Below are 26,523 nucleotides of genomic sequence, written 5' to 3'. Positions count from 1 at the left end.
AATTACTATTTTTTATTGTATTAATCTACTATCAAGATAAAATAGGTTAGGTACGTACAAAACGACTTTTATCTATAATTAAGGCTGTTCACCACCTTTCACCCGTAGCGTATGTGACTTCAGCGACAGGTATGGACAAAATATGAACTATAAGCTCAATAAGAAAACATTGTCTCCACTATATATCTATTGCATTGGTGCATTATAAATTAAATACCTTTGTCTCGCGTTACCTAAGAATTGAATTAGTGCCAGATTTTTGAAAAATTGTAGTATGTAGTAAAAATAATAGTATAGATTATTATACTTACCTGAAGACTGATTAATTGAAAAGAGTTTATTAATGATACGCTAATGTAACTAGTTGTTAAATTTTTTATTTCTTGTTTTTAGTTAAATTTATACATATAGTCAAAATTTATTTAAGCAGCCATTCGCTCGATAATACTTGCGTTATAAGATTTACAATTAGACTTTGCAAGTATTAACGACCCAGGTCTCACCACGTGGAGGTTGCTGCATGTGGAGACCCACGGACTGACGGTGACTCTACTCTAAAATCCGCGTTCCGCGTTACCGATCCGCGATACCTTTCCGCTTCAATGCACTGGCTTCTTAACTAACAGGGTATGCGTAGCTTTAGCTACTGCACACCTCTTACAGATAGCTCCACCATTTGCACCGTCTGCTTCAGACATAACGGATTATTAAGCACATCTGAATTCGTGCTTTCCGAATTACGAACAATCAAAGCGCACTCCTTAGAAATACTAATCGCGTCGCGACACTCACGTGTGTGTTATAATTACGTAGATTCTACTGTTAAGCCGAAATTCGCGAAGTACCCCCAACGAAATTTTGAAGAAATCAAACGAAGTCCACGGTAGGACCTTTAATCGCGCCCGAACACCCACGCGAATGTTAGAAAAACGATGACTCTACTCTACAATTCGCGTTTTCGATTCGAACAATCAAACGTAATATACTCGCGCCCGAGAACACCCACGCCTGTGCCCGCCGACACGCGCGCCAGTGTTCTTCCTATCCTTCCCGTATTCGCGTGTAAAAATCGATGATGAATCCAGCCAGGTGACGACGCATCCGTCCGCAGATGAACCTATCCCTCGATGACCTATCCTGTAAAAGAAAAAGATAAAGAGGAAATAATATATATATATATACATATATAAAATACAAGTAGAAAATAAATATATATAAATCGATAAGAGACCTAGAAAAAGAAACGAAAAGAGAAGCAGCATGCATCATCCTATCGATCCTACATAAAGCAACTAAATCATAATTAATAGAATATCTTAAAAACATAATTAAGAACATAATCAAAAATATAATTAAAAATATAATTAAAAACACAATTAAACACATAATTAAAAACAAAATTAAAAGGAAATAACATATTAATAACACAATTGAAAACATAATTGAAAAAGAAAAATATGAGATAGAAATGAGAGCCGGAGAAAGAAAAGAGAGCCCCAAAAAGATAAGACAAGAGAAACAGTTCTATATGATGCTGAGACAGCAGCCCGCACAGAAGCCCTCACCCACAGGCCCCTCCCATGGGTCCCACCCGAGATTTATAAAGAATAATTATTGATAATAAATAAGAAATAATAGAAAGGACAGCGGACATTAAAGTGTGATAGAGAAATTTCCTTTTCGTTTCTCTGAGAAATTATTGTACAATAGATTTCTGCTATATTTCTTCTTTTGAAGTATTATAAAATATTTAAAATGAAAATATGTTAATGTTTAGTTGGAATTAGTTTGAATAGATATTGGAAAAGTAATTCAATATGCAGCTATTCGTTCGTTAATACTTGCATTTAAAAATTTACAATTAAACTTTGCAAGTATTAACGATCCAGGTCTCACCACGTGGAGGTTGCTGCATGTGGAGACCCACGAGCTAACGGTGACTCTACTTTACTCTAAAATTCGCGCTCCGCGATACCGACCCTTATGCCTTCCGCTTCGGATATCTTGGGCATGGGACAAAGCTAACAGGAAGTATCTAGCCTTAGCTACAGGGACTCCGCTTACAGAAAGCTTAACCGTTCGACACCCTCCGCCTCAGGCATAAGGGATTATTAAGCACATCTGAATTCGTGCATCCGAATTTCGAACAATCAAAGCGCATTAATCGCGTTCGCGACACTCACGTGTATTATAATTACGTAGATTCTACTGTCCTATTCAAATTCGCGAAGTAATCTAATCGAAATATCGAAGAAATAAAACGAAGTCCCCGGTAGGACTTTCAATCGCGCACGCGAACACTTACGTGAGTGTTAGAATAACGGTGACTCTAAGTTGAAATCCGAAGCGAACTCCGAATTTCAACACTAAAACGAAGTCCATGATAGGACTTTTAATCGCGCCCGGACACCCACGCAAGAGTTCGAAAAACGATGACTCTACTCTAAATAAACTAATCGAATATTCGAGCAAACAAAACGAAGTCCCCGGTAGGACTTTTAATCGCGCACGCGAGCACCCACGCGGGTGTTAGAATAACGGTGACTCTAAGTTGAAATCCAAAGTGACATATGCTAACCGGTATTTAGACTTTCCATGATATTTGTCGGGATTTCCGCCCCGCTACCAAACATTAGGATTGTCATAACATCAGCCAGCTATGTACAGCACTACAAGGTAAACCGTTCGCGCACCCCGAATTTCAACACTAAAACGAAGTCCATGATAGGACTTTTAATCGCGCCCGGACACCCACGTAAGTGTTCGGAAAACGGTGACTCTACTCTAAAAAAACGCGTTCGCGAGGTAATCTAATCGAATATTCGAGCAGATTTAAACGAAATCCCCGGTAGGACTTTTAAGTCGCGTCCGCGTACATTCACGTGAGTTTTAGAAAAACGGTGACTCTACTATAAATTCGCGTTTTCGATACGTGCAATCAAACGAGGTATAATCGCGCCCGAGAACACCCACGCTTGTGCACGCCGGCACGCACGCGAGTGTTCTTCCTATCCTGCCCGTAACCGCGTAAAAATCGATGATGAATCGTGCCAGGCGATGACGTATTCGACCAGAGATGAACCTATACCTTGATGATCTATCCTGAAAAAGAAAAAAAGAAAATGAATAAAAGAAAAATAAGAAAAAAGAAGTAGCTCTGCACGCTGCTAAAGCATCAGTCCGCTACATCTCATGGGTCCTACCTAATGCTAAAAAATTAAAATTAATTAGAATATATTAATAACAATCCTAAAAACATAAAAACATAATTAAAATGAAATAACATAAATAAATATTGAATAGACATAATTAAAAAGAAATAACATAATAAAAATCTGAAAAGACATAATGAAAAGAAATAACATATTAATGACATAATTAAAAACATAATTAAAGAAGAAAAATATGAATAATAAAAGAAAGCTGCTGAAAGATAAGAAAACAGAAGTAGCTCTGCACGCTGCTAAAACAACAGTCCGCTTCATCTCATGGGTCCTACCTAATGCTTAAAAATTAAAATTACTTAGAATATATTAATAACAAACCTAAAAACATAAAAACATAATTAAGGAGAAATAACATAATAAATATCTGAAAAGACATAATAAAAAGAAATAACATATTAATAATATAATTAAAAACATAATTAATGAAGAAAAATATGAATAATAAAAGAGAGCTGCTGGAAGATAAGAAAATAGAAGTATTTCTGCATGCTGCTTCAGCTAATGGTTCCTACCTAAAACCTGTAAATCATAATTAATAAAAATATATTATTAACAAACCTAAAAACATAAAAACATAATTAAAAGGAAATAACCTAATAATAATCTGAAAAGACATAATGAAAAGAAATAACATATTAATAACATAATTAGAAACATAATTAAATTAGAAAAATATTAGATAGAAAAGAAAGCTGCAGAAAGATAGGAAAATAGAAGTAGCTCTACACGATGATGAGACAGCAACCCGCACAGAGGCCCTCACCCATGGCCCATCCCATGGGTCCCACCCGAGACTATAAAGCATAATGCATAAGAGTTTATTAATGACATAGAAAATGAAAACAAGAAAAATATGACTTAAAAAAGAGAGCCCCAGAAAGAGAAGAAAAGAGAAGCACCTCTATAAGATGCTGAGACAGCAACCCGCACAGAGGACCACACCCATGTCCCCATTCCATGGGTCCCACCCGAGACTTATAAATCATAATTAATAAGTGTAAATCAGTATGAAAAATATGAAATAGAAAAGAGAGGCCCAGAAAAAGAAGAAAAGAGAAGCAGCTGTATAAGATGCTAAGACAGCAACCCGCACAGAGGCCCACACCCATGGGCCCCTCCAATGGGTCCCACCCGAGATTTATAAAGAATAATTATTGATAATAAATAAGAAAAAATAGAAATGGCAGCGGACATTAAAGTATGATAGAGAAATTTCTTTTTCGTTTGAGTATTTTTATAGAATAGATTTCTGCTATATTTCTTCTTTTGAAGTAATATAAGCTACATAAAATGAAAATATGTTAATGTTTAGTTGAAATTAGATTAAAAAGATATAGGAAAAGTAAAAAAATATGCAGCCATTCGCTCAGTAATACTTGCGTTAAAGAATTTATAACTAGAGTATGCAAGTAATACCGACCCAGGTCTCACTACGTGGAAGTTGCTGCATGTGGAGACCCACGGACTGACGGTGACTCTACTCTAAAATCCGCGTTCCGCGTTACCGATCCGCGATACCTTTCCGCTTCAATGCACTGGCTTCTTAACTAACAGGGTATGCGTAGCTTTAGCTACTGCACACCTCTTACAGATAGCTCCACCATTTGCACCGTCTGCTTCAGACATAACGGATTATTAAGCACATCTGAATTCGTGCTTTCCGAATTACGAACAATCAAAGCGCACTCCTTAGAAATACTAATCGCGTCGCGACACTCACGTGTGTGTTATAATTACGTAGATTCTACTGTTAAGCCGAAATTCGCGAAGTACCCCCAACGAAATTTTGAAGAAATCAAACGAAGTCCACGGTAGGACCTTTAATCGCGCCCGAACACCCACGCGAATGTTAGAAAAACGATGACTCTACTCTACAATTCGCGTTTTCGATTCGAACAATCAAACGTAATATACTCGCGCCCGAGAACACCCACGCCTGTGCCCGCCGACACGCGCGCCAGTGTTCTTCCTATCCTTCCCGTATTCGCGTGTAAAAATCGATGATGAATCCAGCCAGGTGACGACGCATCCGTCCGCAGATGAACCTATCCCTCGATGACCTATCCTGTAAAAGAAAAAGATAAAGAGGAAATAATATATATATATATACATATATAAAATACAAGTAGAAAATAAATATATATAAATCGATAAGAGACCTAGAAAAAGAAACGAAAAGAGAAGCAGCATGCATCATCCTATCGATCCTACCTAAAGCAACTAAATCATAATTAATAGAATATCTTAAAAACATAATTAAGAACATAATCAAAAATATAATTAAAAATATAATTAAAAACACAATTAAACACATAATTAAAAACAAAATTAAAAGGAAATAACGTATTAATAACACAATTGAAAACATAATTGAAAAAGAAAAATATGATATAGAAATGAGAGCCGGAGAAAGAAAAGAGAGCCCCAAAAAGAGAAGAATAGAGAGCCCCAAAAAGAGAAGAATAGAGAGCACCAAAAAGATAAGACAAGAGAAACAGTTCTATATGATGCTGAGACAGCAGCCCGCACAGAAGCCCTCACCCACAGGCCCCTCCCATGGGTCCCACCCGAGATTTATAAAGAATAATTATTGATAATAAATAAGAAATAATAGAAAGGACAGCGGACATTAAAGTGTGATAGAGAAATTTCCTTTTCGTTTCTCTGAGAAATTATTGTACAATAGATTTCTGCTATATTTCTTCTTTTGAAGTATTATAAACTATTTAAAATGAAAATATGTTAATGTTTAGTTGGAATTAGTTTGAAGAGATATTGGAAATGTAATTCAATATGCAGCTATTCGTTCGTTAATACTTGCATTTAAAAATTTACAATTAAACTTTGCAAGTATTAACGATCCAGGTCTCACCACGTGGAGGTTGCTGCATGTGGAGACCCACGAGCTAACGGTGACTCTACTTTACTCTAAAATTCGCGCTCCGCGATACCGACCCTTATGCCTTCCGCTTCGGATATCTTGGGCATGGGACAAAGCTAACAGGAAGTATCTAGCCTTAGCTACAGGGACTCCGCTTACAGAAAGCTTAACCGTTCGACACCCTCCGCCTCAGGCATAAGGGATTATTAAGCACATCTGAATTCGTGCATCCGAATTTCGAACAATCAAAGCGCATTAATCGCGTTCGCGACACTCACGTGTATTATAATTACGTAGATTCTACTGTCCTATTCAAATTCGCGAAGTAATCTAATCGAAATATCGAAGAAATAAAACGAAGTCCCCGGTAGGACTTTCAATCGCGCACGCGAACACTTACGTGAGTGTTAGAATAACGGTGACTCTAAGTTGAAATCCGAAGCGAACTCCGAATTTCAACACTAAAACGAAGTCCATGATAGGACTTTTAATCGCGCCCGGACACCCACGCAAGAGTTCGAAAAACGATGACTCTACTCTAAATAAACTAATCGAATATTCGAGCAAACAAAACGAAGTCCCCGGTAGGACTTTTAATCGCGCACGCGAGCACCCACGCGGGTGTTAGAATAACGGTGACTCTAAGTTGAAATCCAAAGTGACATATGCTAACCGGTATTTAGACTTTCCATGATATTTGTCGGGATTTCCGCCCCGCTACCAAACATTAGGATTGTCATAACATCAGCCAGCTATGTACAGCACTACAAGGTAAACCGTTCGCGCACCCCGAATTTCAACACTAAAACGAAGTCCATGATAGGACTTTTAATCGCGCCCGGACACCCACGTAAGTGTTCGGAAAACGGTGACTCTACTCTAAAAAAACGCGTTCGCGAGGTAATCTAATCGAATATTCGAGCAGATTTAAACGAAATCCCCGGTAGGACTTTTAAGTCGCGTCCGCGTACATTCACGTGAGTTTTAGAAAAACGGTGACTCTACTATAAATTCGCGTTTTCGATACGTGCAATCAAACGAGGTATAATCGCGCCCGAGAACACCCACGCTTGTGCACGCCGGCACGCACGCGAGTGTTCTTCCTATCCTGCCCGTAACCGCGTAAAAATCGATGATGAATCGTGCCAGGCGATGACGTATTCGACCAGAGATGAACCTATACCTTGATGATCTATCCTGAAAAAGAAAAAAAGAAAATGAATAAAAGAAAAATAAGAAAAAAGAAGTAGCTCTGCACGCTGCTAAAGCATCAGTCCGCTACATCTCATGGGTCCTACCTAATGCTAAAAAATTAAAATTAATTAGAATATATTAATAACAATCCTAAAAACATAAAAACATAATTAAAATGAAATAACATAAATAAATATTGAATAGACATAATTAAAAAGAAATAACATAATAAAAATCTGAAAAGACATAATGAAAAGAAATAACATATTAATGACATAATTAAAAACATAATTAAAGAAGAAAAATATGAATAATAAAAGAAAGCTGCTGAAAGATAAGAAAACAGAAGTAGCTCTGCACGCTGCTAAAACAATAGTCCGCTTCATCTCATGGGTCCTACCTAATGCTTAAAAATTAAAATTACTTAGAATATATTAATAACAAACCTAAAAACATAAAAACATAATTAAAAAGAAATAACATAATAAATATCTGAAAAGACATAATAAAAAGAAATAACATATTAATAATATAATTAAAAACATAATTAAAGAAAAAAAATATGAATAATAAAAGAGAGCTGCTGGAAGATAAGAAAATAGAAGTATTTCTGCATGCTGCTTCAGCTAATGGTTCCTACCTAAAACCTGTAAATCATAATTAATAAAAATATATTAATAACAAACCTAAAAACATAAAAACATAATTAAAAGGAAATAACCTAATAATAATCTGAAAAGACATAATGAAAAGAAATAACATATTAATAACATAATTAGAAACATAATTAAATTAGAAAAATATTAGATAGAAAAGAAAGCTGCAGAAAGATAAGAAAATAGAAGTAGCTCTGCACGATGCTAAGACAGTAACCCGCACAGAGGCCCACACCCATGTCCCCATTCCATGGGTCCCACCCGAGACTTATAAATCATAATTAATAAGTGTAAATCAGTATGAAAAATATGAAATTGAAAAGAGTGCCCCAGAAAGAGAAGAAAAGAGATGCAGCTCTATAAGATGCTCAGACAGCAACCCGCCCAGAGGCCCTCACCCACAGGCCCCTCCCATGGGTCCCACCCGAGATTTATAAAGAATAATTATTGATAATAAATAAGAAAAAATAGAAATGACAACGGATATAAAATTGTGATAGATAAATTTCCTTGACGTTCTGTAAGAAATTATTGTACAATAAATTCTGTTATATTTCTTCTTTCGAAGAATTATTAGCTATATAAGATGGAAATATATTAATGTTTTGTTGAAATTAGATTAAAAAGATATAGGAAAAGTAAAAAAATATGCAGCCATTCGCTCAGTAATACTTGCGTTAAAGAATTTATAACTAGAGTATGCAAGTAATACCGACCCAGGTCTCACTACGTGGAAGTTGCTGCATGTGGAGACCCACGGACTGACGGTGACTCTACTCTAAAATCCGCGTTCCGCGTTACCGATCCGCGATACCTTTCCGCTTCAATGCACTGGCTTCTTAACTAACAGGGTATGCGTAGCTTTAGCTACTGCACACCTCTTACAGATAGCTCCACCATTTGCACCGTCTGCTTCAGACATAACGGATTATTAAGCACATCTGAATTCGTGCTTTCCGAATTACGAACAATCAAAGCGCACTCCTTAGAAATACTAATCGCGTCGCGACACTCACGTGTGTGTTATAATTACGTAGATTCTACTGTTAAGCCGAAATTCGCGAAGTACCCCCAACGAAATTTTGAAGAAATCAAACGAAGTCCACGGTAGGACCTTTAATCGCGCCCGAACACCCACGCGAATGTTAGAAAAACGATGACTCTACTCTACAATTCGCGTTTTCGATTCGAACAATCAAACGTAATATACTCGCGCCCGAGAACACCCACGCCTGTGCCCGCCGACACGCGCGCCAGTGTTCTTCCTATCCTTCCCGTATTCGCGTGTAAAAATCGATGATGAATCCAGCCAGGTGACGACGCATCCGTCCGCAGATGAACCTATCCCTCGATGACCTATCCTGTAAAAGAAAAAGATAAAGAGGAAATAATATATATATATATATACATATATAAAATACAAGTAGAAAATAAATATATATAAATCGATAAGAGACCTAGAAAAAGAAACGAAAAGAGAAGCAGCATGCATCATCCTATCGATCCTACCTAAAGCAACTAAATCATAATTAATAGAATATCTTAAAAACATAATTAAGAACATAATCAAAAATATAATTAAAAATATAATTAAAAACACAATTAAACACATAATTAAAAACAGAATTAAAAGGAAATAACATATTAATAACACAATTGAAAACATAATTGAAAAAGAAAAATATGAGATAGAAATGAGAGCCGGAGAAAGAAAAGAGAGCCCCAAAAAGAGAAGAATAGAAAGCCGCAAAAAGATAAGACAAGAGAAACAGTTCTATATGATGCTGAGACAGCAACCCGCACAGAAGCCCTCACCCACAGGCCCCTCCCATGGGTCCCACCCGAGATTTATAAAGAATAATTATTGATAATAAATAAGAAAAAATAGAAATGACAACGGATATAAAATTGTGATAGATAAATTTCCTTGACGTTCTGTAAGAAATTATTGTACAATAAATTCTGTTATATTTCTTCTTTCGAAGAATTATTAGCTATATAAGATGGAAATTAATGTTTAGTTGGAATTAGGTTGAAAAAATGTTGGAAAAGTAATACAGTATGCAGCCATTCGCTCAGTAGTACTTGCGTTAAAGAATTTATAACTAGAGTATGCAAGTAATACCGACCCAGGTCTCACTACGTGGAAGTTGCTGCATGTGGAGACCCACGGACTGACGGTGACTCTACTCTAAAATCCGCGTTCCGCGTTACCGATCCGCGATACCTTTCCGCTTCAATGCACTGGCTTCTTAACTAACAGGGTATGCGTAGCTTTAGCTACTGCACACCTCTTACAGATAGCTCCACCATTTGCACCGTCTGCTTCAGACATAACGGATTATTAAGCACATCTGAATTCGTGCTTTCCGAATTACGAACAATCAAAGCGCACTCCTTAGAAATACTAATCGCGTCGCGACACTCACGTGTGTGTTATAATTACGTAGATTCTACTGTTAAGCCGAAATTCGCGAAGTACCCCCAACGAAATTTTGAAGAAATCAAACGAAGTCCACGGTAGGACCTTTAATCGCGCCCGAACACCCACGCGAATGTTAGAAAAACGATGACTCTACTCTACAATTCGCGTTTTCGATTCGAACAATCAAACGTAATATACTCGCGCCCGAGAACACCCACGCCTGTGCCCGCCGACACGCGCGCCAGTGTTCTTCCTATCCTTCCCGTATTCGCGTGTAAAAATCGATGATGAATCCAGCCAGGTGACGATGCATCCGTCCGCAGATGAACCTATCCCTCGATGACCTATCCTGTAAAAGAAAAAGATAAAGAGGAAATAATATATATATATATACATATATAAAATACAAGTAGAAAATAAATATATATAAATCGATAAGAGACCTAGAAAAAGAAACGAAAAGAGAAGCAGCATGCATCATCCTATCGATCCTACCTAAAGCAACTAAATCATAATTAATAGAATATCTTAAAAACATAATTAAGAACATAATCAAAAATATAATTAAAAATATAATTAAAAACACAATTAAACACATAATTAAAAACAAAATTAAAAGGAAATAACGTATTAATAACACAATTGAAAACATAATTGAAAAAGAAAAATATGATATAGAAATGAGAGCCGGAGAAAGAAAAGAGAGCCCCAAAAAGAGAAGAATAGAGAGCCCCAAAAAGAGAAGAATAGAGAGCACCAAAAAGATAAGACAAGAGAAACAGTTCTATATGATGCTGAGACAGCAGCCCGCACAGAAGCCCTCACCCACAGGCCCCTCCCATGGGTCCCACCCGAGATTTATAAAGAATAATTATTGATAATAAATAAGAAATAATAGAAAGGACAGCGGACATTAAAGTGTGATAGAGAAATTTCCTTTTCGTTTCTCTGAGAAATTATTGTACAATAGATTTCTGCTATATTTCTTCTTTTGAAGTATTATAAACTATTTAAAATGAAAATATGTTAATGTTTAGTTGGAATTAGTTTGAAGAGATATTGGAAATGTAATTCAATATGCAGCTATTCGTTCGTTAATACTTGCATTTAAAAATTTACAATTAAACTTTGCAAGTATTAACGATCCAGGTCTCACCACGTGGAGGTTGCTGCATGTGGAGACCCACGAGCTAACGGTGACTCTACTTTACTCTAAAATTCGCGCTCCGCGATACCGACCCTTATGCCTTCCGCTTCGGATATCTTGGGCATGGGACAAAGCTAACAGGAAGTATCTAGCCTTAGCTACAGGGACTCCGCTTACAGAAAGCTTAACCGTTCGACACCCTCCGCCTCAGGCATAAGGGATTATTAAGCACATCTGAATTCGTGCATCCGAATTTCGAACAATCAAAGCGCATTAATCGCGTTCGCGACACTCACGTGTATTATAATTACGTAGATTCTACTGTCCTATTCAAATTCGCGAAGTAATCTAATCGAAATATCGAAGAAATAAAACGAAGTCCCCGGTAGGACTTTCAATCGCGCACGCGAACACTTACGTGAGTGTTAGAATAACGGTGACTCTAAGTTGAAATCCGAAGCGAACTCCGAATTTCAACACTAAAACGAAGTCCATGATAGGACTTTTAATCGCGCCCGGACACCCACGCAAGAGTTCGAAAAACGATGACTCTACTCTAAATAAACTAATCGAATATTCGAGCAAACAAAACGAAGTCCCCGGTAGGACTTTTAATCGCGCACGCGAGCACCCACGCGGGTGTTAGAATAACGGTGACTCTAAGTTGAAATCCAAAGTGACATATGCTAACCGGTATTTAGACTTTCCATGATATTTGTCGGGATTTCCGCCCCGCTACCAAACATTAGGATTGTCATAACATCAGCCAGCTATGTACAGCACTACAAGGTAAACCGTTCGCGCACCCCGAATTTCAACACTAAAACGAAGTCCATGATAGGACTTTTAATCGCGCCCGGACACCCACGTAAGTGTTCGGAAAACGGTGACTCTATTCTAAAAAAACGCGTTCGCGAGGTAATCTAATCGAATATTCGAGCAGATTTAAACGAAATCCCCGGTAGGACTTTTAAGTCGCGTCCGCGTACATTCACGTGAGTTTTAGAAAAACGGTGACTCTACTCTAAATTCGCGTTTTCGATACGAGCAATCAAACGAGGTATAATCGCGCCCGAGAACACCCACGCTTGTGCACGCCGGCACGCACGCGAGTGTTCTTCCTATCCTGCCCGTAACCGCGTAAAAATCGATGATGAATCGTGCCAGGCGATGACGCATTCGACCAGAGATGAACCTATACCTTGATGATCTATCCTGAAAAAGAAAAAAAGAAAATGAATAAAAGAAAAATAAGAAAATAGAAGTAGCTCTGCACGCTGCTAAAGCATCAGTCCGCTACATCTCATGGGTTCTACCTAATGCTAAAAAATTAAAATTAATTAGAATATATTAATAACAATCCTAAAAACATAAAAACATAATTAAAATGAAATAACATAATAAAAATCTGAAAAGACATAATGAAAAGAAATAACATATTAATGACATAATTAAAAACATAATTAAAGAAGAAAAATATGAATAATAAAAGAAAGCTGCTGAAAGATAAGAAAACAGAAGTAGCTCTGCACGCTGCTAAAACAACAGTCCGCTTCATCTCATGGGTCCTACCTAATGCTTAAAAATTAAAATTACTTAGAATATATTAATAACAAACCTAAAAACATAAAAACATAATTAAAAAGAAATAACATAATAAATATCTGAAAGACATAATAAAAAGAAATAACATATTAATAATATAATTAAAAACATAATTAAAGAAAAAAAATATGAGTAATAAAAGAGAGCTGCTGAAAGATAAGAAAATAGAAGTAGCTCTGCATGCTGCTGAAACAACAATCCGCTTCATCTAATGGTTCCTACCTAAAACCTGTAAATCATAATTAATAAGAATATATTAAAAACATAATTAAAACCATAAAAACATAATTAAAAAGAAATAACATAATAATAATCTGAAAAGACATAATGAAAAGAAATAACATATTAATAACATAATTAGATACATAATTAAATAAGAAAAATATTAGATAGAAAAGAAAGCTGCAGAAAGATAGGAAAATAGAAGTAGCTCTACACGATGATGAGACAGTAACCCGCACAGAGGCCCTCACCCATGGCCCATCCCATGGGTCCCACCCGAGACTATAAAGCATAATTCATAAGAGTTTATTAATGACATAGAAAATGAAAACAAAAAAAATATGACTTAAAAAAGAGAGCCCCAGAAAGAGAAGAAAAGAGAAGCACCTCTATAAGATGCTGAGACAGCAACCCGCACAGAGGCCCACACCCATGTCCCCATTCCATGGGTCCCACCCGAGACTTATAAATCATAATTAATAAGAGTAAATCAGTATGAAAAATATGAAATTGAAAAGAGAGCCCTAGAAGAAAAAGAGAAGAAAAGAGAAGTAGCTTTATAAGATGCTGTGATAGCAACCCACACAGAGGCACACACCCATGGGCTTCTCCCATAGGTTCCACCCGAGATATATATAGAGGATAATTAATGACAGTAAATAAGAAAAAATAGAAATGACAGTAATTATACGAACGATAAAATGCGGAATTTAATTTGATTAAACTTAAGAAACATAAAAGATTAATTAAAAAGAAACGATATATTCTGCATACAGATATAAATAAATATTATTCTCTCTGAAAAAAATATTATATTTATTAATCGATAATATATGATAATATATGTACATGTTCTCTATAACGTTGCTAAGAATATCCTATTGTTTAAATATTAATTAATTATTCCTTCACGTGTTCGCGATCCCACAACTCGGACTTAGCTGAAAAGAAATAAGGAAAGAAAAAAGAATTAGTATATATGTATATTAATTATACGAACGATAAAATGCTAAATTTAATTTGATTAAACTTAAGAAATATAAACGATTAATATAAATAAATATTATTCTCTCTGAAAGAAATATTATTATATCTATTAATCGATAGTAAATGACAATACATGTATATGATTTTTATAACGTTGCTAAAAATATCTTATTGTTTAAATATTAATTAATTATTCTTTACGTGTATCGTACATTGTTTAAATGTTAAGATAATCTTCTTTATTAATTATTCCTTCCCGTGTTCGCGTTCCCACGTCCTGGCTTCCTAGCTGAAAAGAAATAAGGAAAGAAAGAAGAATATGTATATATGTATATTAATTATGCGAACAATAAAATTCTGAAATTTAATTTAATTAAACTTAAGAAAAATAAAAGATTCATTAAAATAAAAAATGAAATACTCTGAAAACTGATCTAAAGGAATATTATTCTCTCTGAAAGAAATATTATATTATTTTTACATTTTATAGATATATGATTTTAATATAGAACTCGATTTTATTAAAATAAAATTATGCATTTAATTGAACTTTAGAAAAGAAAAAATGTGCAAAATTTATCAATCGACTTTAACGTAAAATTTGATTTTATTAAACTAGAATCATAAATTCAATTAAGTTTTAAAAAAAGTTTAATATTAAAAAGGCATAAAATATGAAATAATCCTATTCGCGTACGCGTGGCAATGTGGGAATATTATTTACGGAAAGTTACTTTGTCTCAGTTTTTTAAATTTATACCCCTACACCCATCACCATAAGAGCATTTTGAGTGACAACATGGTAAAATTAAAATACTAATATAGTAAAACTAAGAGCCATTCTCGAAAGTTCCTAGTGAACCTTCGAAAATAACTCAATAGCCTAATAGTTGTCCTCTTGAGCCACGTGTTGTTTTCGGCATATAGCCTCTTCTTTGCTTCGTGCCTCAACCTAATCGATTATCACTCTAAAACTGTAACGACAAAATTTAATTCCAAATTCTAAGATATGAAAGAAAACCCTAATACAACCCTAACGCATCTGAAAACTTATTATCCTTTTGAAAGATACTTTTTCGCAGCGTGGGAGAAATTAGATATTAATTATAAAAAAATTAGAAATTAGATAATTGCTGAAAAATATTAATTGCTGAAAATCCTGAGCTAAAAAATAATTAATTTATCATCTAGGCTTACGGACTACGTCTCTTTGTTTTTTAGCAATCATTCTACTCGATTTTTCTCTTTCGAAACCAATGACTCTATCGAGACTTTTCTTGTATCAATTTAAATTGATTAAATATTTAATTAATAATTATTTAAAAATATAAAGTAAACCCTTGGACGTTCCTTCTTACAAACGAATATTTTAATTATTGTAATAAAATCATTCACAGTTTCGTTTGTAATCCAGAGACTATCCATCGCGAGTGCCTTCTTGCTCATTCTTTATTAGAACTTATGAATATCGATTCTTTACTTATTTCCGTGCGAGTAAAATATTTAAAAATGTATTAAAATATTCAAAATCTCAAATAATTATAAACGCGTTTGAGCAAGAAGACCCTATCCTGATCTAATAAATAAATGAAAAAATAAGAAACCATTCACGAGTAAATCTCCGAAGAAATTTACTCGTGGTCACTCAATGCTCTTCTACTAATTAATTACAACCAATCACTCGTGCCGATTCGGACCTTTCGTCCTCGACATGATCGAGTGATTGGAGGGATTTAAAAATTCACTCATTACTTAAGAAGTTCTGCGATGGCTCCAAAACACTCGTTCGCGAATTCGGTCGAAGTTGAGGGTGGATGATTCATAGGTGATTGAAAATGAAATAGTTTGACATTTCGAAGTTGGTCGAAATTCTTTTCAATGATGCACTGATTCTATTACGCGATAGTTATTCTTTAACGAACGGTCACTGAAGTTAATTCGCGAAAATCTACTATCTTTTATAAATACAGTCTGTATGACTGTTAAAAAAGCAATACATTTTGCGAACAAATACTGACTCTAACGACTGCATTGCACGCAGTCGATGAAAAAACATTTGATGATTAAATCGCGAAACGCGAACGAACAAACACTGCTTCTACTTCGCGATAATTTTTATTTTAGCGAAACAAACACTCGATTACGTCATTACTACGCGCGCGATTGTAATGCAGTTCTGAAACAAAAAAATACAAACAAAATATTTAATTTGACTGTTATAATAAGAAACTGTATAAATTATTGAACAAATGTCTGATATGAAAATATACTTACTTAAAATTTTCGTTGATAATTGTAGCAAAGACAAACTGAAAAATCTTCGATGTTGAACCTCGAAGGACTAAGGAGAACTGATCCGCAAATCGTCATAGTCAATATATGTCCCAATATGTCGATATTGCACAAGGCCAACTGTTCCAGAATCAAAATTTTAAACTTCTGAAACATTAAATAAAAATTATTTATAGTTACTCCCGCTTTACTGTCTTTTTAATGCTTAATCGAATATATTATTGTTTAAATATTAGTTTATTGCACTCCACGTGTATTAAAAAATTGTTTAAATAATTGAAAAATTATCAGAAGTATTAATTTGTAAGTTTTCGCGTTTAGAAAAGAGGATTTAGATGTGCACTCGTCGAAATACAAAAGCAAACTAATCCCGAAATCGTCAAAGTTAAAATCAAGCGCGTTTATGTTTATACTGCACAAGGCCAGTGTCCAGAAATAAAAATTTTAAAGTACTGAAATTTTAAATCAAAATTATTTTTATTTTCTCGCGCTTATCTGTATTGTTAATGTTTAAACGAATGTACTATTGTTTAAATAATTGTTTATTGCTTCCCACGTGTACTATTAATTGTTTAAATAATCGAAAAGTTATCGGAAGTATTAATTTGTAAGTTTTCGCGTTTAGAAAAGATGATTTAGATGTGCACTCGTCGAAATACAAAAGAAAACTAATCCCGAAATTGTCAAAGTTAAAATCTAGCGCGTTTATGTTTATACTGCACAAGGCCAGTGTCCAGAAATCAAAATTTTAAAGTACTGAAATTTTAACCCAAAATTATTTTTATTTTCTCGCGCTTATCTGTATTGTTAATGTTTAAACGAATGTACTATTGTTTAAATAATTGTTTATTGCTCCTCACGTCTATTAATAATTGTTTAAATAATCGAAAAGTTATCGGAAGTATTAATTTGTAAGTTTTCGCGTTTAGAAAAGATGTTTAGATGTGCACTCGTCGAAATACAAAAGAAAACTAATCCCGTAATCGTCAAAGTTAAAATCAAGCGCGTTTATGTTTATACTGCACAAGGCCAGTGTCCAGAAATCAAAATTTTAAAGTACTGAAATTTTAAATCAAAATTATTTTTATTTTCTCGCGCTTATCTGTATTGTTAATGTTTAAACGAATGTACTATTGTTTAAATAATTGTTTATTGCTTCCCACGTGTACTAATAATTGTTTAAATAATCGAAAATTTATCGGAAGTATTAATTTGTAAGTTTTCGCGTTTAGAAAAGAGAGTTTAGATGTGCACTCGTCGAAATACAAAAGCAAACTAATCCCGTAATCGTCAAAGTTAAAATCAAGCGCGTTTATGTTTATACTGCACAAGGCCAGTGTCCAGAAATCAAAATTTTAAAGTACTGAAATTTTAAATCAAAATTATTTTTATTTTCTCGCGCTTATCTGTATTGTTAATGTTTAAACGAATGTACTATTGTTTAAATAATTGTTTATTGCTTCCCACGTGTACTAATAATTGTTTAAATAATCGAAAATTTATCGGAAGTATTAATTTGTAAGTTTTCGCGTTTAGAAAAGAGAGTTTAGATGTGCACTCGTCGAAATACAAAAGCAAACTAATCCCGTAATCGTCAAAGTTAAAATCAAGCGCGTTTATGTTTATACTGCACAAGGCCAGTGTCCAGAAATCAAAATTTTAAAGTACTGAAATTTTAACCCAAAATTATTTTTATTTTCTCGCGCTTATCTGTATTGTTAATGTTTAAACGAATGTACTATTGTTTAAATAATTGTTTATTGCTTCCCACGTGTACTATTAATTGTTTAAATAATCGAAAAGTTATCGGAAGTATTAATTTGTAAGTTTTCGCGTTTAGAAAAGATGATTTAGATGTGCACTCGTCGAAATACAAAAGAAAACTAATCCCGAAATTGTCAAAGTTAAAATCTAGCGCGTTTATGTTTATACTGCACAAGGCCAGTATCCCGAAATCAAAATTTTAAAGTACTGAAATTTTAAATCAAAATTATTTTTATTTTCTCGCTCTTATCTGTATTGTTAATGTTTAAACGAATGTACTATTGTTTAAATAATTGTTTATTGCTTCCCACGTGTACTATTAATTGTTTAAATAATCGAAAAGTTATCGGAAGTATTAATTTGTAAGTTTTCGCGTTTAGAAAAGATGATTTAGATGTGCACTCGTCGAAATACAAAAGAAAACTAATCCCGAAATTGTCAAAGTTAAAATCTAGCGCGTTTATGTTTATACTGCACAAGGCCAGTGTCCAGAAATCAAAATTTTAAAGTACTGAAATTTTAACCCAAAATTATTTTTATTTTCTCGCGCTTATCTGTATTGTTAATGTTTAAACGAATGTACTATTGTTTAAATAATTGTTTATTGCTCCTCACGTCTATTAATAATTGTTTAAATAATCGAAAAGTTATCGGAAGTATTAATTTGTAAGTTTTCGCGTTTAGAAAAGATGTTTAGATGTGCACTCGTCGAAATACAAAAGAAAACTAATCCCGTAATCGTCAAAGTTAAAATCAAGCGCGTTTATGTTTATACTGCACAAGGCCAGTGTACAGAAATCAAAATTTTAAAGTACTGAAATTTTAAATCAAAATTATTTTTATTTTCTCGCGCTTATCTGTATTGTTAATGTTTAAACGAATGTACTATTGTTTAAATAATTGTTTATTGCTTCCCACGTGTACTATTAATTGTTTAAATAATCGAAAAGTTATCGGAAGTATTAATTTGTAAGTTTTCGCGTTTAGAAAAGATGATTTAGATGTGCACTCGTCGAAATACAAAAGAAAACTAATCCCGAAATTGTCAAAGTTAAAATCTAGCGCGTTTATGTTTATACTGCACAAGGCCAGTGTCCAGAAATCAAAATTTTAAAGTACTGAAATTTTAACCCAAAATTATTTTTATTTTCTCGCGCTTATCTGTATTGTTAATGTTTAAACGAATGTACTATTGTTTAAATAATTGTTTATTGCTCCTCACGTCTATTAATAATTGTTTAAATAATCGAAAAGTTATCGGAAGTATTAATTTGTAAGTTTTCGCGTTTAGAAAAGATGTTTAGATGTGCACTCGTCGAAATACAAAAGAAAACTAATCCCGTAATCGTCAAAGTTAAAATCAAGCGCGTTTATGTTTATACTGCACAAGGCCAGTGTCCAGAAATCAAAATTTTAAAGTACTGAAATTTTAAATCAAAATTATTTTTATTTTCTCGCGCTTATCTGTATTGTTAATGTTTAAACGAATGTACTATTGTTTAAATAATTGTTTATTGCTTCCCACGTGTACTAATAATTGTTTAAATAATCGAAAATTTATCGGAAGTATTAATTTGTAAGTTTTCGCGTTTAGAAAAGAGAGTTTAGATGTGCACTCGTCGAAATACAAAAGCAAACTAATCCCGTAATCGTCAAAGTTAAAATCAAGCGCGTTTATGTTTATACTGCACAAGGCCAGTGTCCAGAAATCAAAATTTTAAAGTACTGAAATTTTAAATCAGAATTATTTTTATTTTCTCGCGCTTATCTGTATTGTTAATGTTTAAACGAATGTACTATTGTTTAAATAATTGTTTATTGCTTTCCACGTGTGCTAATAATTGTTTAAATAATCGAAAAGTTATCAGAAGTATTAATTTGTAAGTTATCGCGTTTAGAAAAGACAGTTTAGATGTCCACTCGTCGAAATACAAAAGCAAACTAATCCCAAAATTGTCAAAGTTAAAATCAAGCGCGTTTATGTTTATACTGCACAAGGCCAGTGTCCCGAAATTAAAATTTTAAAGTACTAAAATTTTAAATCAAAATTATTTTTATTTTCTCGCTCTTATCTGTATTGTTAATGTTTAAACGAATGTACTATTGTTTAAATAATTGTTTATTGCTTCCCACGTGTACTAATAATTGTTTGAATAATCGAAAAGTTATCGGAAGTATTAATTTGTAAGTTTTCGCGTTTAGAAAAGATGTTTAGATGTGCACTCGTCGAAATACAAAAGAAAACTAATCCCGAAATTGTCAAAGTTAAAATCAAGCGCGTTTATGTTTATACTGCACAAGGCCAGTGTCCAGAAATCAAAATTTTAAAGTACTGAAATTTTAAATCAAAATTATTTTTATTTTCTCGCTCTTATCTGTATTATTAATGTTTAAACGAATATACTATTGTTTAAATAATTGTTTAATGCTTCCCACGTGTACTAATAATTGTTTAAATAATCGAAAAGTTATCGGAAGTATTAATTTGTAAGTTTTCGCGTTTAGAAAAGATGATTTAGATGTGCACTCGTCGAAATACAAAAGAAAACTAATCCCGAAATTGTCAAAGTTAAAATCTAGCGCGTTTATGTTTATACTGCACAAGGCCAGTGTCCCGAAATCAAAATTTTAAAGTACTGAAATTTTAAATCAAAATTATTTTTATTTCCTCGCTCTTATCTGTATTGTTAATGTTTAAACGAATGTACTATTGTTTAAATAATAGTTTATTGCTCCTCACGTCTATTAATAATTGTTTAAATAATTGAAAAATTATCAGAAGTATTAATTTGTAAGTTTACGCATTTAGAAAAGAGGGTTTAGATGTGCACTCGTCGGAGTACAAAGTAAAACTTCCTTGGAAATCGTAAAAGTTAAGAAAACACGCGTTTATGTTTATATTCTAGAAGACAAACTACTCATTTAAATATTTTGAAGTATTTGAATTTTATATTAAAATTGTCTTAGTTTCCTGCGTGTATTCGTCTTTTTATTGTTTAAATAAATGTACTATTGTTTACATATTGCTTGAAAGGTCTCTTGAATCTACATTAGAGAGTTTAGAAATTATCAAAAATTATCGAAAGTATAAATTTATAAGTTTTCGCGTTTAGAAGTAGAGTATTTACGATGTGCACTCGTCGGAGTACAAAATAAAACTAAGTCGTCGATCGTCAAATTTAAAAATAGTGTGTTTATGTTTATATTACACAGAACCAACTGTTCGGAGATCAAAATTTTTAAGTATTACAATTTTTAATTAAAATTATTTTAAATTCCTTGCGTGTTACGGTCTTTTTAAGTTTTCACGTTTAGAAGGAATGAGCTTTGATGTTTTCTCGTCGTGTTTCTATATCGTACTTTATACTTTTAAATATTTGTATAAACATTACGATACAATATTATCTGTCATACTAATTCATTTAATTTAACTACACTCATATATTTATATTTAAATTTCCCTGTTTATCTTATCGAATGTACGTGCATGTATATATATATATATATATATATATATATATATATATGTGAATATCACGTAATACGTAAATATATCTGTATATGTGTATGTAAATATATATATATATATGTATGTATATTCATGTGTATATATATATATATTTTTTTTGTTATTGATAGTTATTTCTTGATAGAAAATGTTTTGTTACTTTTAAATTGGAAAATGATAAGATTCAGTCGATGGGATGTGCGCATGCGTGTTACGCAATACACGCAGGCGCATATATACATGCAGGCACGACACCTATATAATACTCAGTGGCTACACGAACGTCACATAAGAATGTGATAGGTTTGATCTATTGATTGTATGCTTTTCGAAATATTTGTAGTTGAATATTACATAAATTAACAGTGTTAACGTTATTTTATTATTTTGCAGGTTACGAACAGGATAAAGGTCACATTCCGCCATATGAATTTCTTTTTTTACTCATCCTTTTACCTTTCACTTTGGAGTCTTTTTTTTTTTACTTCCTCGCACATACGAAAGAATATACGTATAAAAGCGTAGAATAACACGTTTATTATTAAAGGTAATGGAAAATAATATAAGACCATATATATCTTTATCTTTTTCTTAATATAAATCGTTGATTTCGTTTCATTCAATAGGTTATATTTTTATTCATTTACTCTTTCTTTTTTTTTTCTTTTTTCTGTTTTGTTTCATTTCGTGCACAAAGAATGAAATGAAAAAAGAAAAAAAAAATGTAATAAGATCGATCCTTTTGAGGTGATCTTTAGAAAAATGTCTTCTGGAAGAACCTCGATGTAAATGTCAAGGAATATCGTAGCGAGATATGCTGAGAAGAAAAAGAAGAATTATATACATGCCCGGATGGTTGGAGGGGCGTCAGACATCGATAAGAGAAATCGAATCAAGCTTGCTACGTGGAATTGTGAAAGTAAAGGTGTATCGTTCCTTTCGAGTCAGGTTAGGTCTAATGGACAAGTTCTGTGCATACCTGTTGCTCTCACTATTCTACGTTCGTTTCATTCCGGTTCTTTTACTCGTTTTATCGACACTCTCCGCTTACGTTTCTCTATCAACGAGTTGATAAAAAAAAAAAAAAAAAGAAAAAATTAACGTGATAATACTACAACGGTGATAACGGGATTCCGTTTTACAGAAGTCATTCCTTAGTGTCAAATACATAGCTTTTGACAATTATGGAGAATTTGAAAAGAAAATTGGTGGCCTACGGTCAGGAACATCTGTTACAATATTGGGATCAGTTGTCGCAAGAGGAGAGGGACATATTGGAGAAAGAAATTTTAGAATTAGACTTAGTCGAATTGACATCTTATTATGATAGAGCAACGTCATCCTTATCTACTGTTAAAAATAAATTAGACGATAAAATACAGCCTATACCAGAAAATAATATTGTTTCTGGCGAAGCTTGTACTAAAGAAGAATTGAAAATGTATAATTCATTGGGATTAAAAGAAGTAGCTGATGGACGTGTTGCAGTTTTATTATTAGCTGGTGGACAAGGTACTCGTTTAGGTGTTACATATCCTAAAGGTATGTACGAAGTTGGATTGCCATCCCACAAAACTTTATTTCAATTACAAGCTGAGAGGATACGTAGATTGGAAACATTGGCAGAGAAATATTTAGGAAAGAGGGGTGAAATAATATGGTACGTAGCATTATTTATGTTTTTTATGTTTATTATTATTATTATTCATTTATATGTAATGAATTAATTAAAAGAATATATTATAAATGTATTATTATTGGATTAGGTATATAATGACCAGCGAAGCCACGCACGATTCTACGATTATTTATCTTCGAGAAAATGATTATTTTGGTCTAAAGGAGAAAAATGTAATGGCCTTTAAACAAGGTATGCTACCTTGTTTCACTTTAAATGGAAAAATTATTTTAGATGAGAAACATAAGATATCAAGAGCACCCGATGGAAATGGTGGATTGTACAAAGCATTGAAAGTCCAAGGAGTATTAGACGACATGGTACAACGCGGTATTCGTAGTATTCATGTACATTCCGTAGATAATATCTTAGTAAAGGTAGCGGATCCTATATTTTTGGGATATTGTTTATCCGTATCAACGGATTGTGGCGTTAAAGTAATTGAAAAATCTTCACCGTCCGAGCCAGTAGGAGTGGTTTGTAAGGTAATAACAAGACTATCATGTAAAATATTATTTATTTCTTTTATTAACGTTCACATATGTTTATTCCTTTTAGGTGGACGATCATTATCAAGTCGTTGAATATAGTGAAATTTCAAAAGAAACGGCGGAACTTCAACAGGACGATGGTCGACTGATGTTCAATGCTGCAAATATATGCAATCATTATTTTACCGTAGATTTTTTATTGGCACTTGGCAATAAGTACGAGGCATCAATGGAATTACATGGAGCTAAGAAGAAGATTCCTTACGTCGATGATAATGGAAAGAAATGCACTCCAACCAGTCCTAATGGTATTAAAATTGAAAAGTTTGTATTTGATGTCTTCAAGTTTGCAAAAAATTTTGTTGCCTGGCAAGGTATTCGCGAAGAAGAATTTAGTCCTCTTAAGAACTCGGATTCCGCCAAGCAGGATTGTCCCTCTACCGCACGTCATGATTTACTTTGGCTTCATAAGAAGTGGTTGTTAAATGCAGGCGCGCAAAAAATTAATGGGGATGTTGAAATATCACCTTTACGTTCATACGCGGGTGAGGATTTAAATAATATAGCGAAGGACCAATCATTCGAAGGGCCTAGCGTTATCGAATAAATCTATGAAACAACTTAATTAATAGATCGCATTGAAGAAGATCTTTTAATCGAGATTTTATTATTATTATTATTATTATTATTATTATTATTATTATCCAAGGGATATAAAACATTTGTATTTCTTCAGTATTGTTAAAGAAGAATGGAAATATTTATATTTCGTCTTCATTTAAAAATCATACGTACGGTACAATGTTGGACAATATTGAATTAAATTAACGATTAATATTTACAATTGATGTTCTCGTTTCTATGGAACATTTAGACGATCAATGTTTTGTGACTCTATAACAATAGCTCGTCAATGATTCATGGTGTGTCTCTAGCTACGAAGTTATTTATCAATACTCGATCATTGACATATAACCTCCTAAATAGATCATAGATCATTGACAAATTATTCCATAGAAATATTTACCTATATTGTTATTAATCGTTAATCGATTAAAATAATGTACAACATTGCTGTGATTCAATATGAGATAAGAAAATTTTTTATCGGTGTGCGATTTTTGATAACGAATGTATATATTGCGATCTAGTCGATTATCGAGCAAGATACCAATATCATACAATATCAATGGTATGTAATATCTGTTTATTAAATATATACTTTTTAATGAATGCAATATGATCGTTTAAAGAAATACGATATAGTATAATTTACCATATCGTATTTATTAATATTAATAATAATTGTTAATAATAATAATTTTTTTTTCTTTTTGGATCATTTTGTTTTTACCAACATCGACGTTACAATGATTAGTTATCACTGTATTATCGATAATACGATGATTACTGCATTATCGACGAATTACGATGGTCGCTATATTATCGATATTATCGATAAACTAGATTACTGTTTTCGGATGACAAAATATTAAATGCCAATAATAGATTGATAATTTTTAACTTTTTATTTCTTTTTATTTTAATTCATCTACAAGAATTATTTATGAAATTGCATTATATGTTAATATATCGGTAACGCATATTTATCGTTCCAAATATTTGACGAATTAACATAAAGATAACGAATATTAATGAACGGATTTATGAAAATCCGTCACACTAAAAAATTTTACAATTTTGATAATATTAAAATAAAATTAAAATGTGATCTATCATATATATATATATATATATATATATATATATATATATATATATACATTTGCGGTATTAATCGTAAGTCTACATAAATATATACAGATACAATTTGTTATAACATTCTGTATATTTTTATTCTTACAATCCATGTATATGCATAATACGCTAATTTCTGATTGTATGCCCGTGACTATTAATTAGAGACTAATGCAATTTTTTTTTTTTTTCTTTCTTTTTATCTTCTTTTTTCTTTTTTTTTTTTTTTTTTCCTTTTCCTTTCTTTTCTTTTTCTTTTACTCATCGTGTATACATATAGTGCCTTACATATTAATTATGTATACGGGGAGTAAAATAGGAACTTGTGGTCGCCTGATGTACTTGAAACTTACTTACTTATTTACTTATTTACTTATTTTTTTTTCAGTAACACGACTACTACGAGCTGTATTAAACGTTATCGGATGAGATAATAAAAAAAAAAAAAAAAAAAAAAAAAAAAAAAAAATGAAGGAGATCTCGTGTCTATTTCAAGCACGATCTTCTCAGAATAAAATGAAAATAAAATTTAAAAATAATAATATATCGACAAGAGATAAAGAATATCTAGAAGAGTATATTCCTTTAATAAATGAACATTTTTCTCTGTCTATAAGAGGGGATCTATATATATATAAAAGTGACTGTTTTGGACGAAGTTAATGGGTTTTCTTTTTTTCTTCTTTTT

The 26,523-nt window shown here is 32.9% G+C and overlaps 2 protein-coding genes across 7 annotated transcripts in view; one reads left to right on the top strand and one right to left on the bottom strand.

Moving 5' to 3' along the window:
- Positions 1–125, bottom strand: part of Arf51F (ADP-ribosylation factor 6) — a 5,844-nt gene extending 5,719 nt beyond the window's left edge. Inside the window, exon 1 of one of the 2 annotated variants that reach the window (XM_035871820.2) lies at positions 59–125. The gene's annotated coding sequence lies outside the window, so the exon portion shown is untranslated. The remainder of the gene's footprint in view (positions 1–58) is intronic. The other variant, XM_035871824.2, reaches the window with a different exon arrangement.
- mmy (UDP-N-acetylglucosamine pyrophosphorylase mmy) overlaps positions 1–26,523 on the top strand; it is a 26,886-nt gene extending 363 nt beyond the window's left edge. Inside the window, exons 1-6 of one of the 5 annotated variants that reach the window (XM_085663294.1) lie at positions 22,152–22,227; positions 22,302–22,455; positions 22,606–23,568; positions 23,675–24,071; positions 24,145–24,622; positions 26,224–26,523. In XM_085663294.1, coding sequence (XP_085519420.1) covers positions 23,093–23,568; positions 23,675–24,071; positions 24,145–24,622; positions 26,224–26,264 — 1,392 coding nt within the window. In that variant the 5' untranslated portion in view covers positions 22,152–22,227; positions 22,302–22,455; positions 22,606–23,092 and the 3' untranslated portion in view covers positions 26,265–26,523. Of the gene's footprint in view, positions 1–22,130; positions 22,228–22,301; positions 22,456–22,534; positions 23,569–23,674; positions 24,072–24,144; positions 25,712–26,223 lie in introns of those variants that run through there. The other 4 variants (XM_035871816.2, XM_035871815.2, XM_085663293.1 and 1 more) reach the window with 4 other exon arrangements.

The sequence above is a fragment of the Vespa mandarinia genome, chromosome 21, assembly GCF_050613455.1.
Source record: "Vespa mandarinia isolate Hongniang chromosome 21, ASM5061345v1, whole genome shotgun sequence".
NCBI classification, from domain to species: domain Eukaryota; kingdom Metazoa; phylum Arthropoda; class Insecta; order Hymenoptera; family Vespidae; genus Vespa; species Vespa mandarinia.
This window is presented reverse-complemented; position numbering and strand designations above follow the sequence as displayed.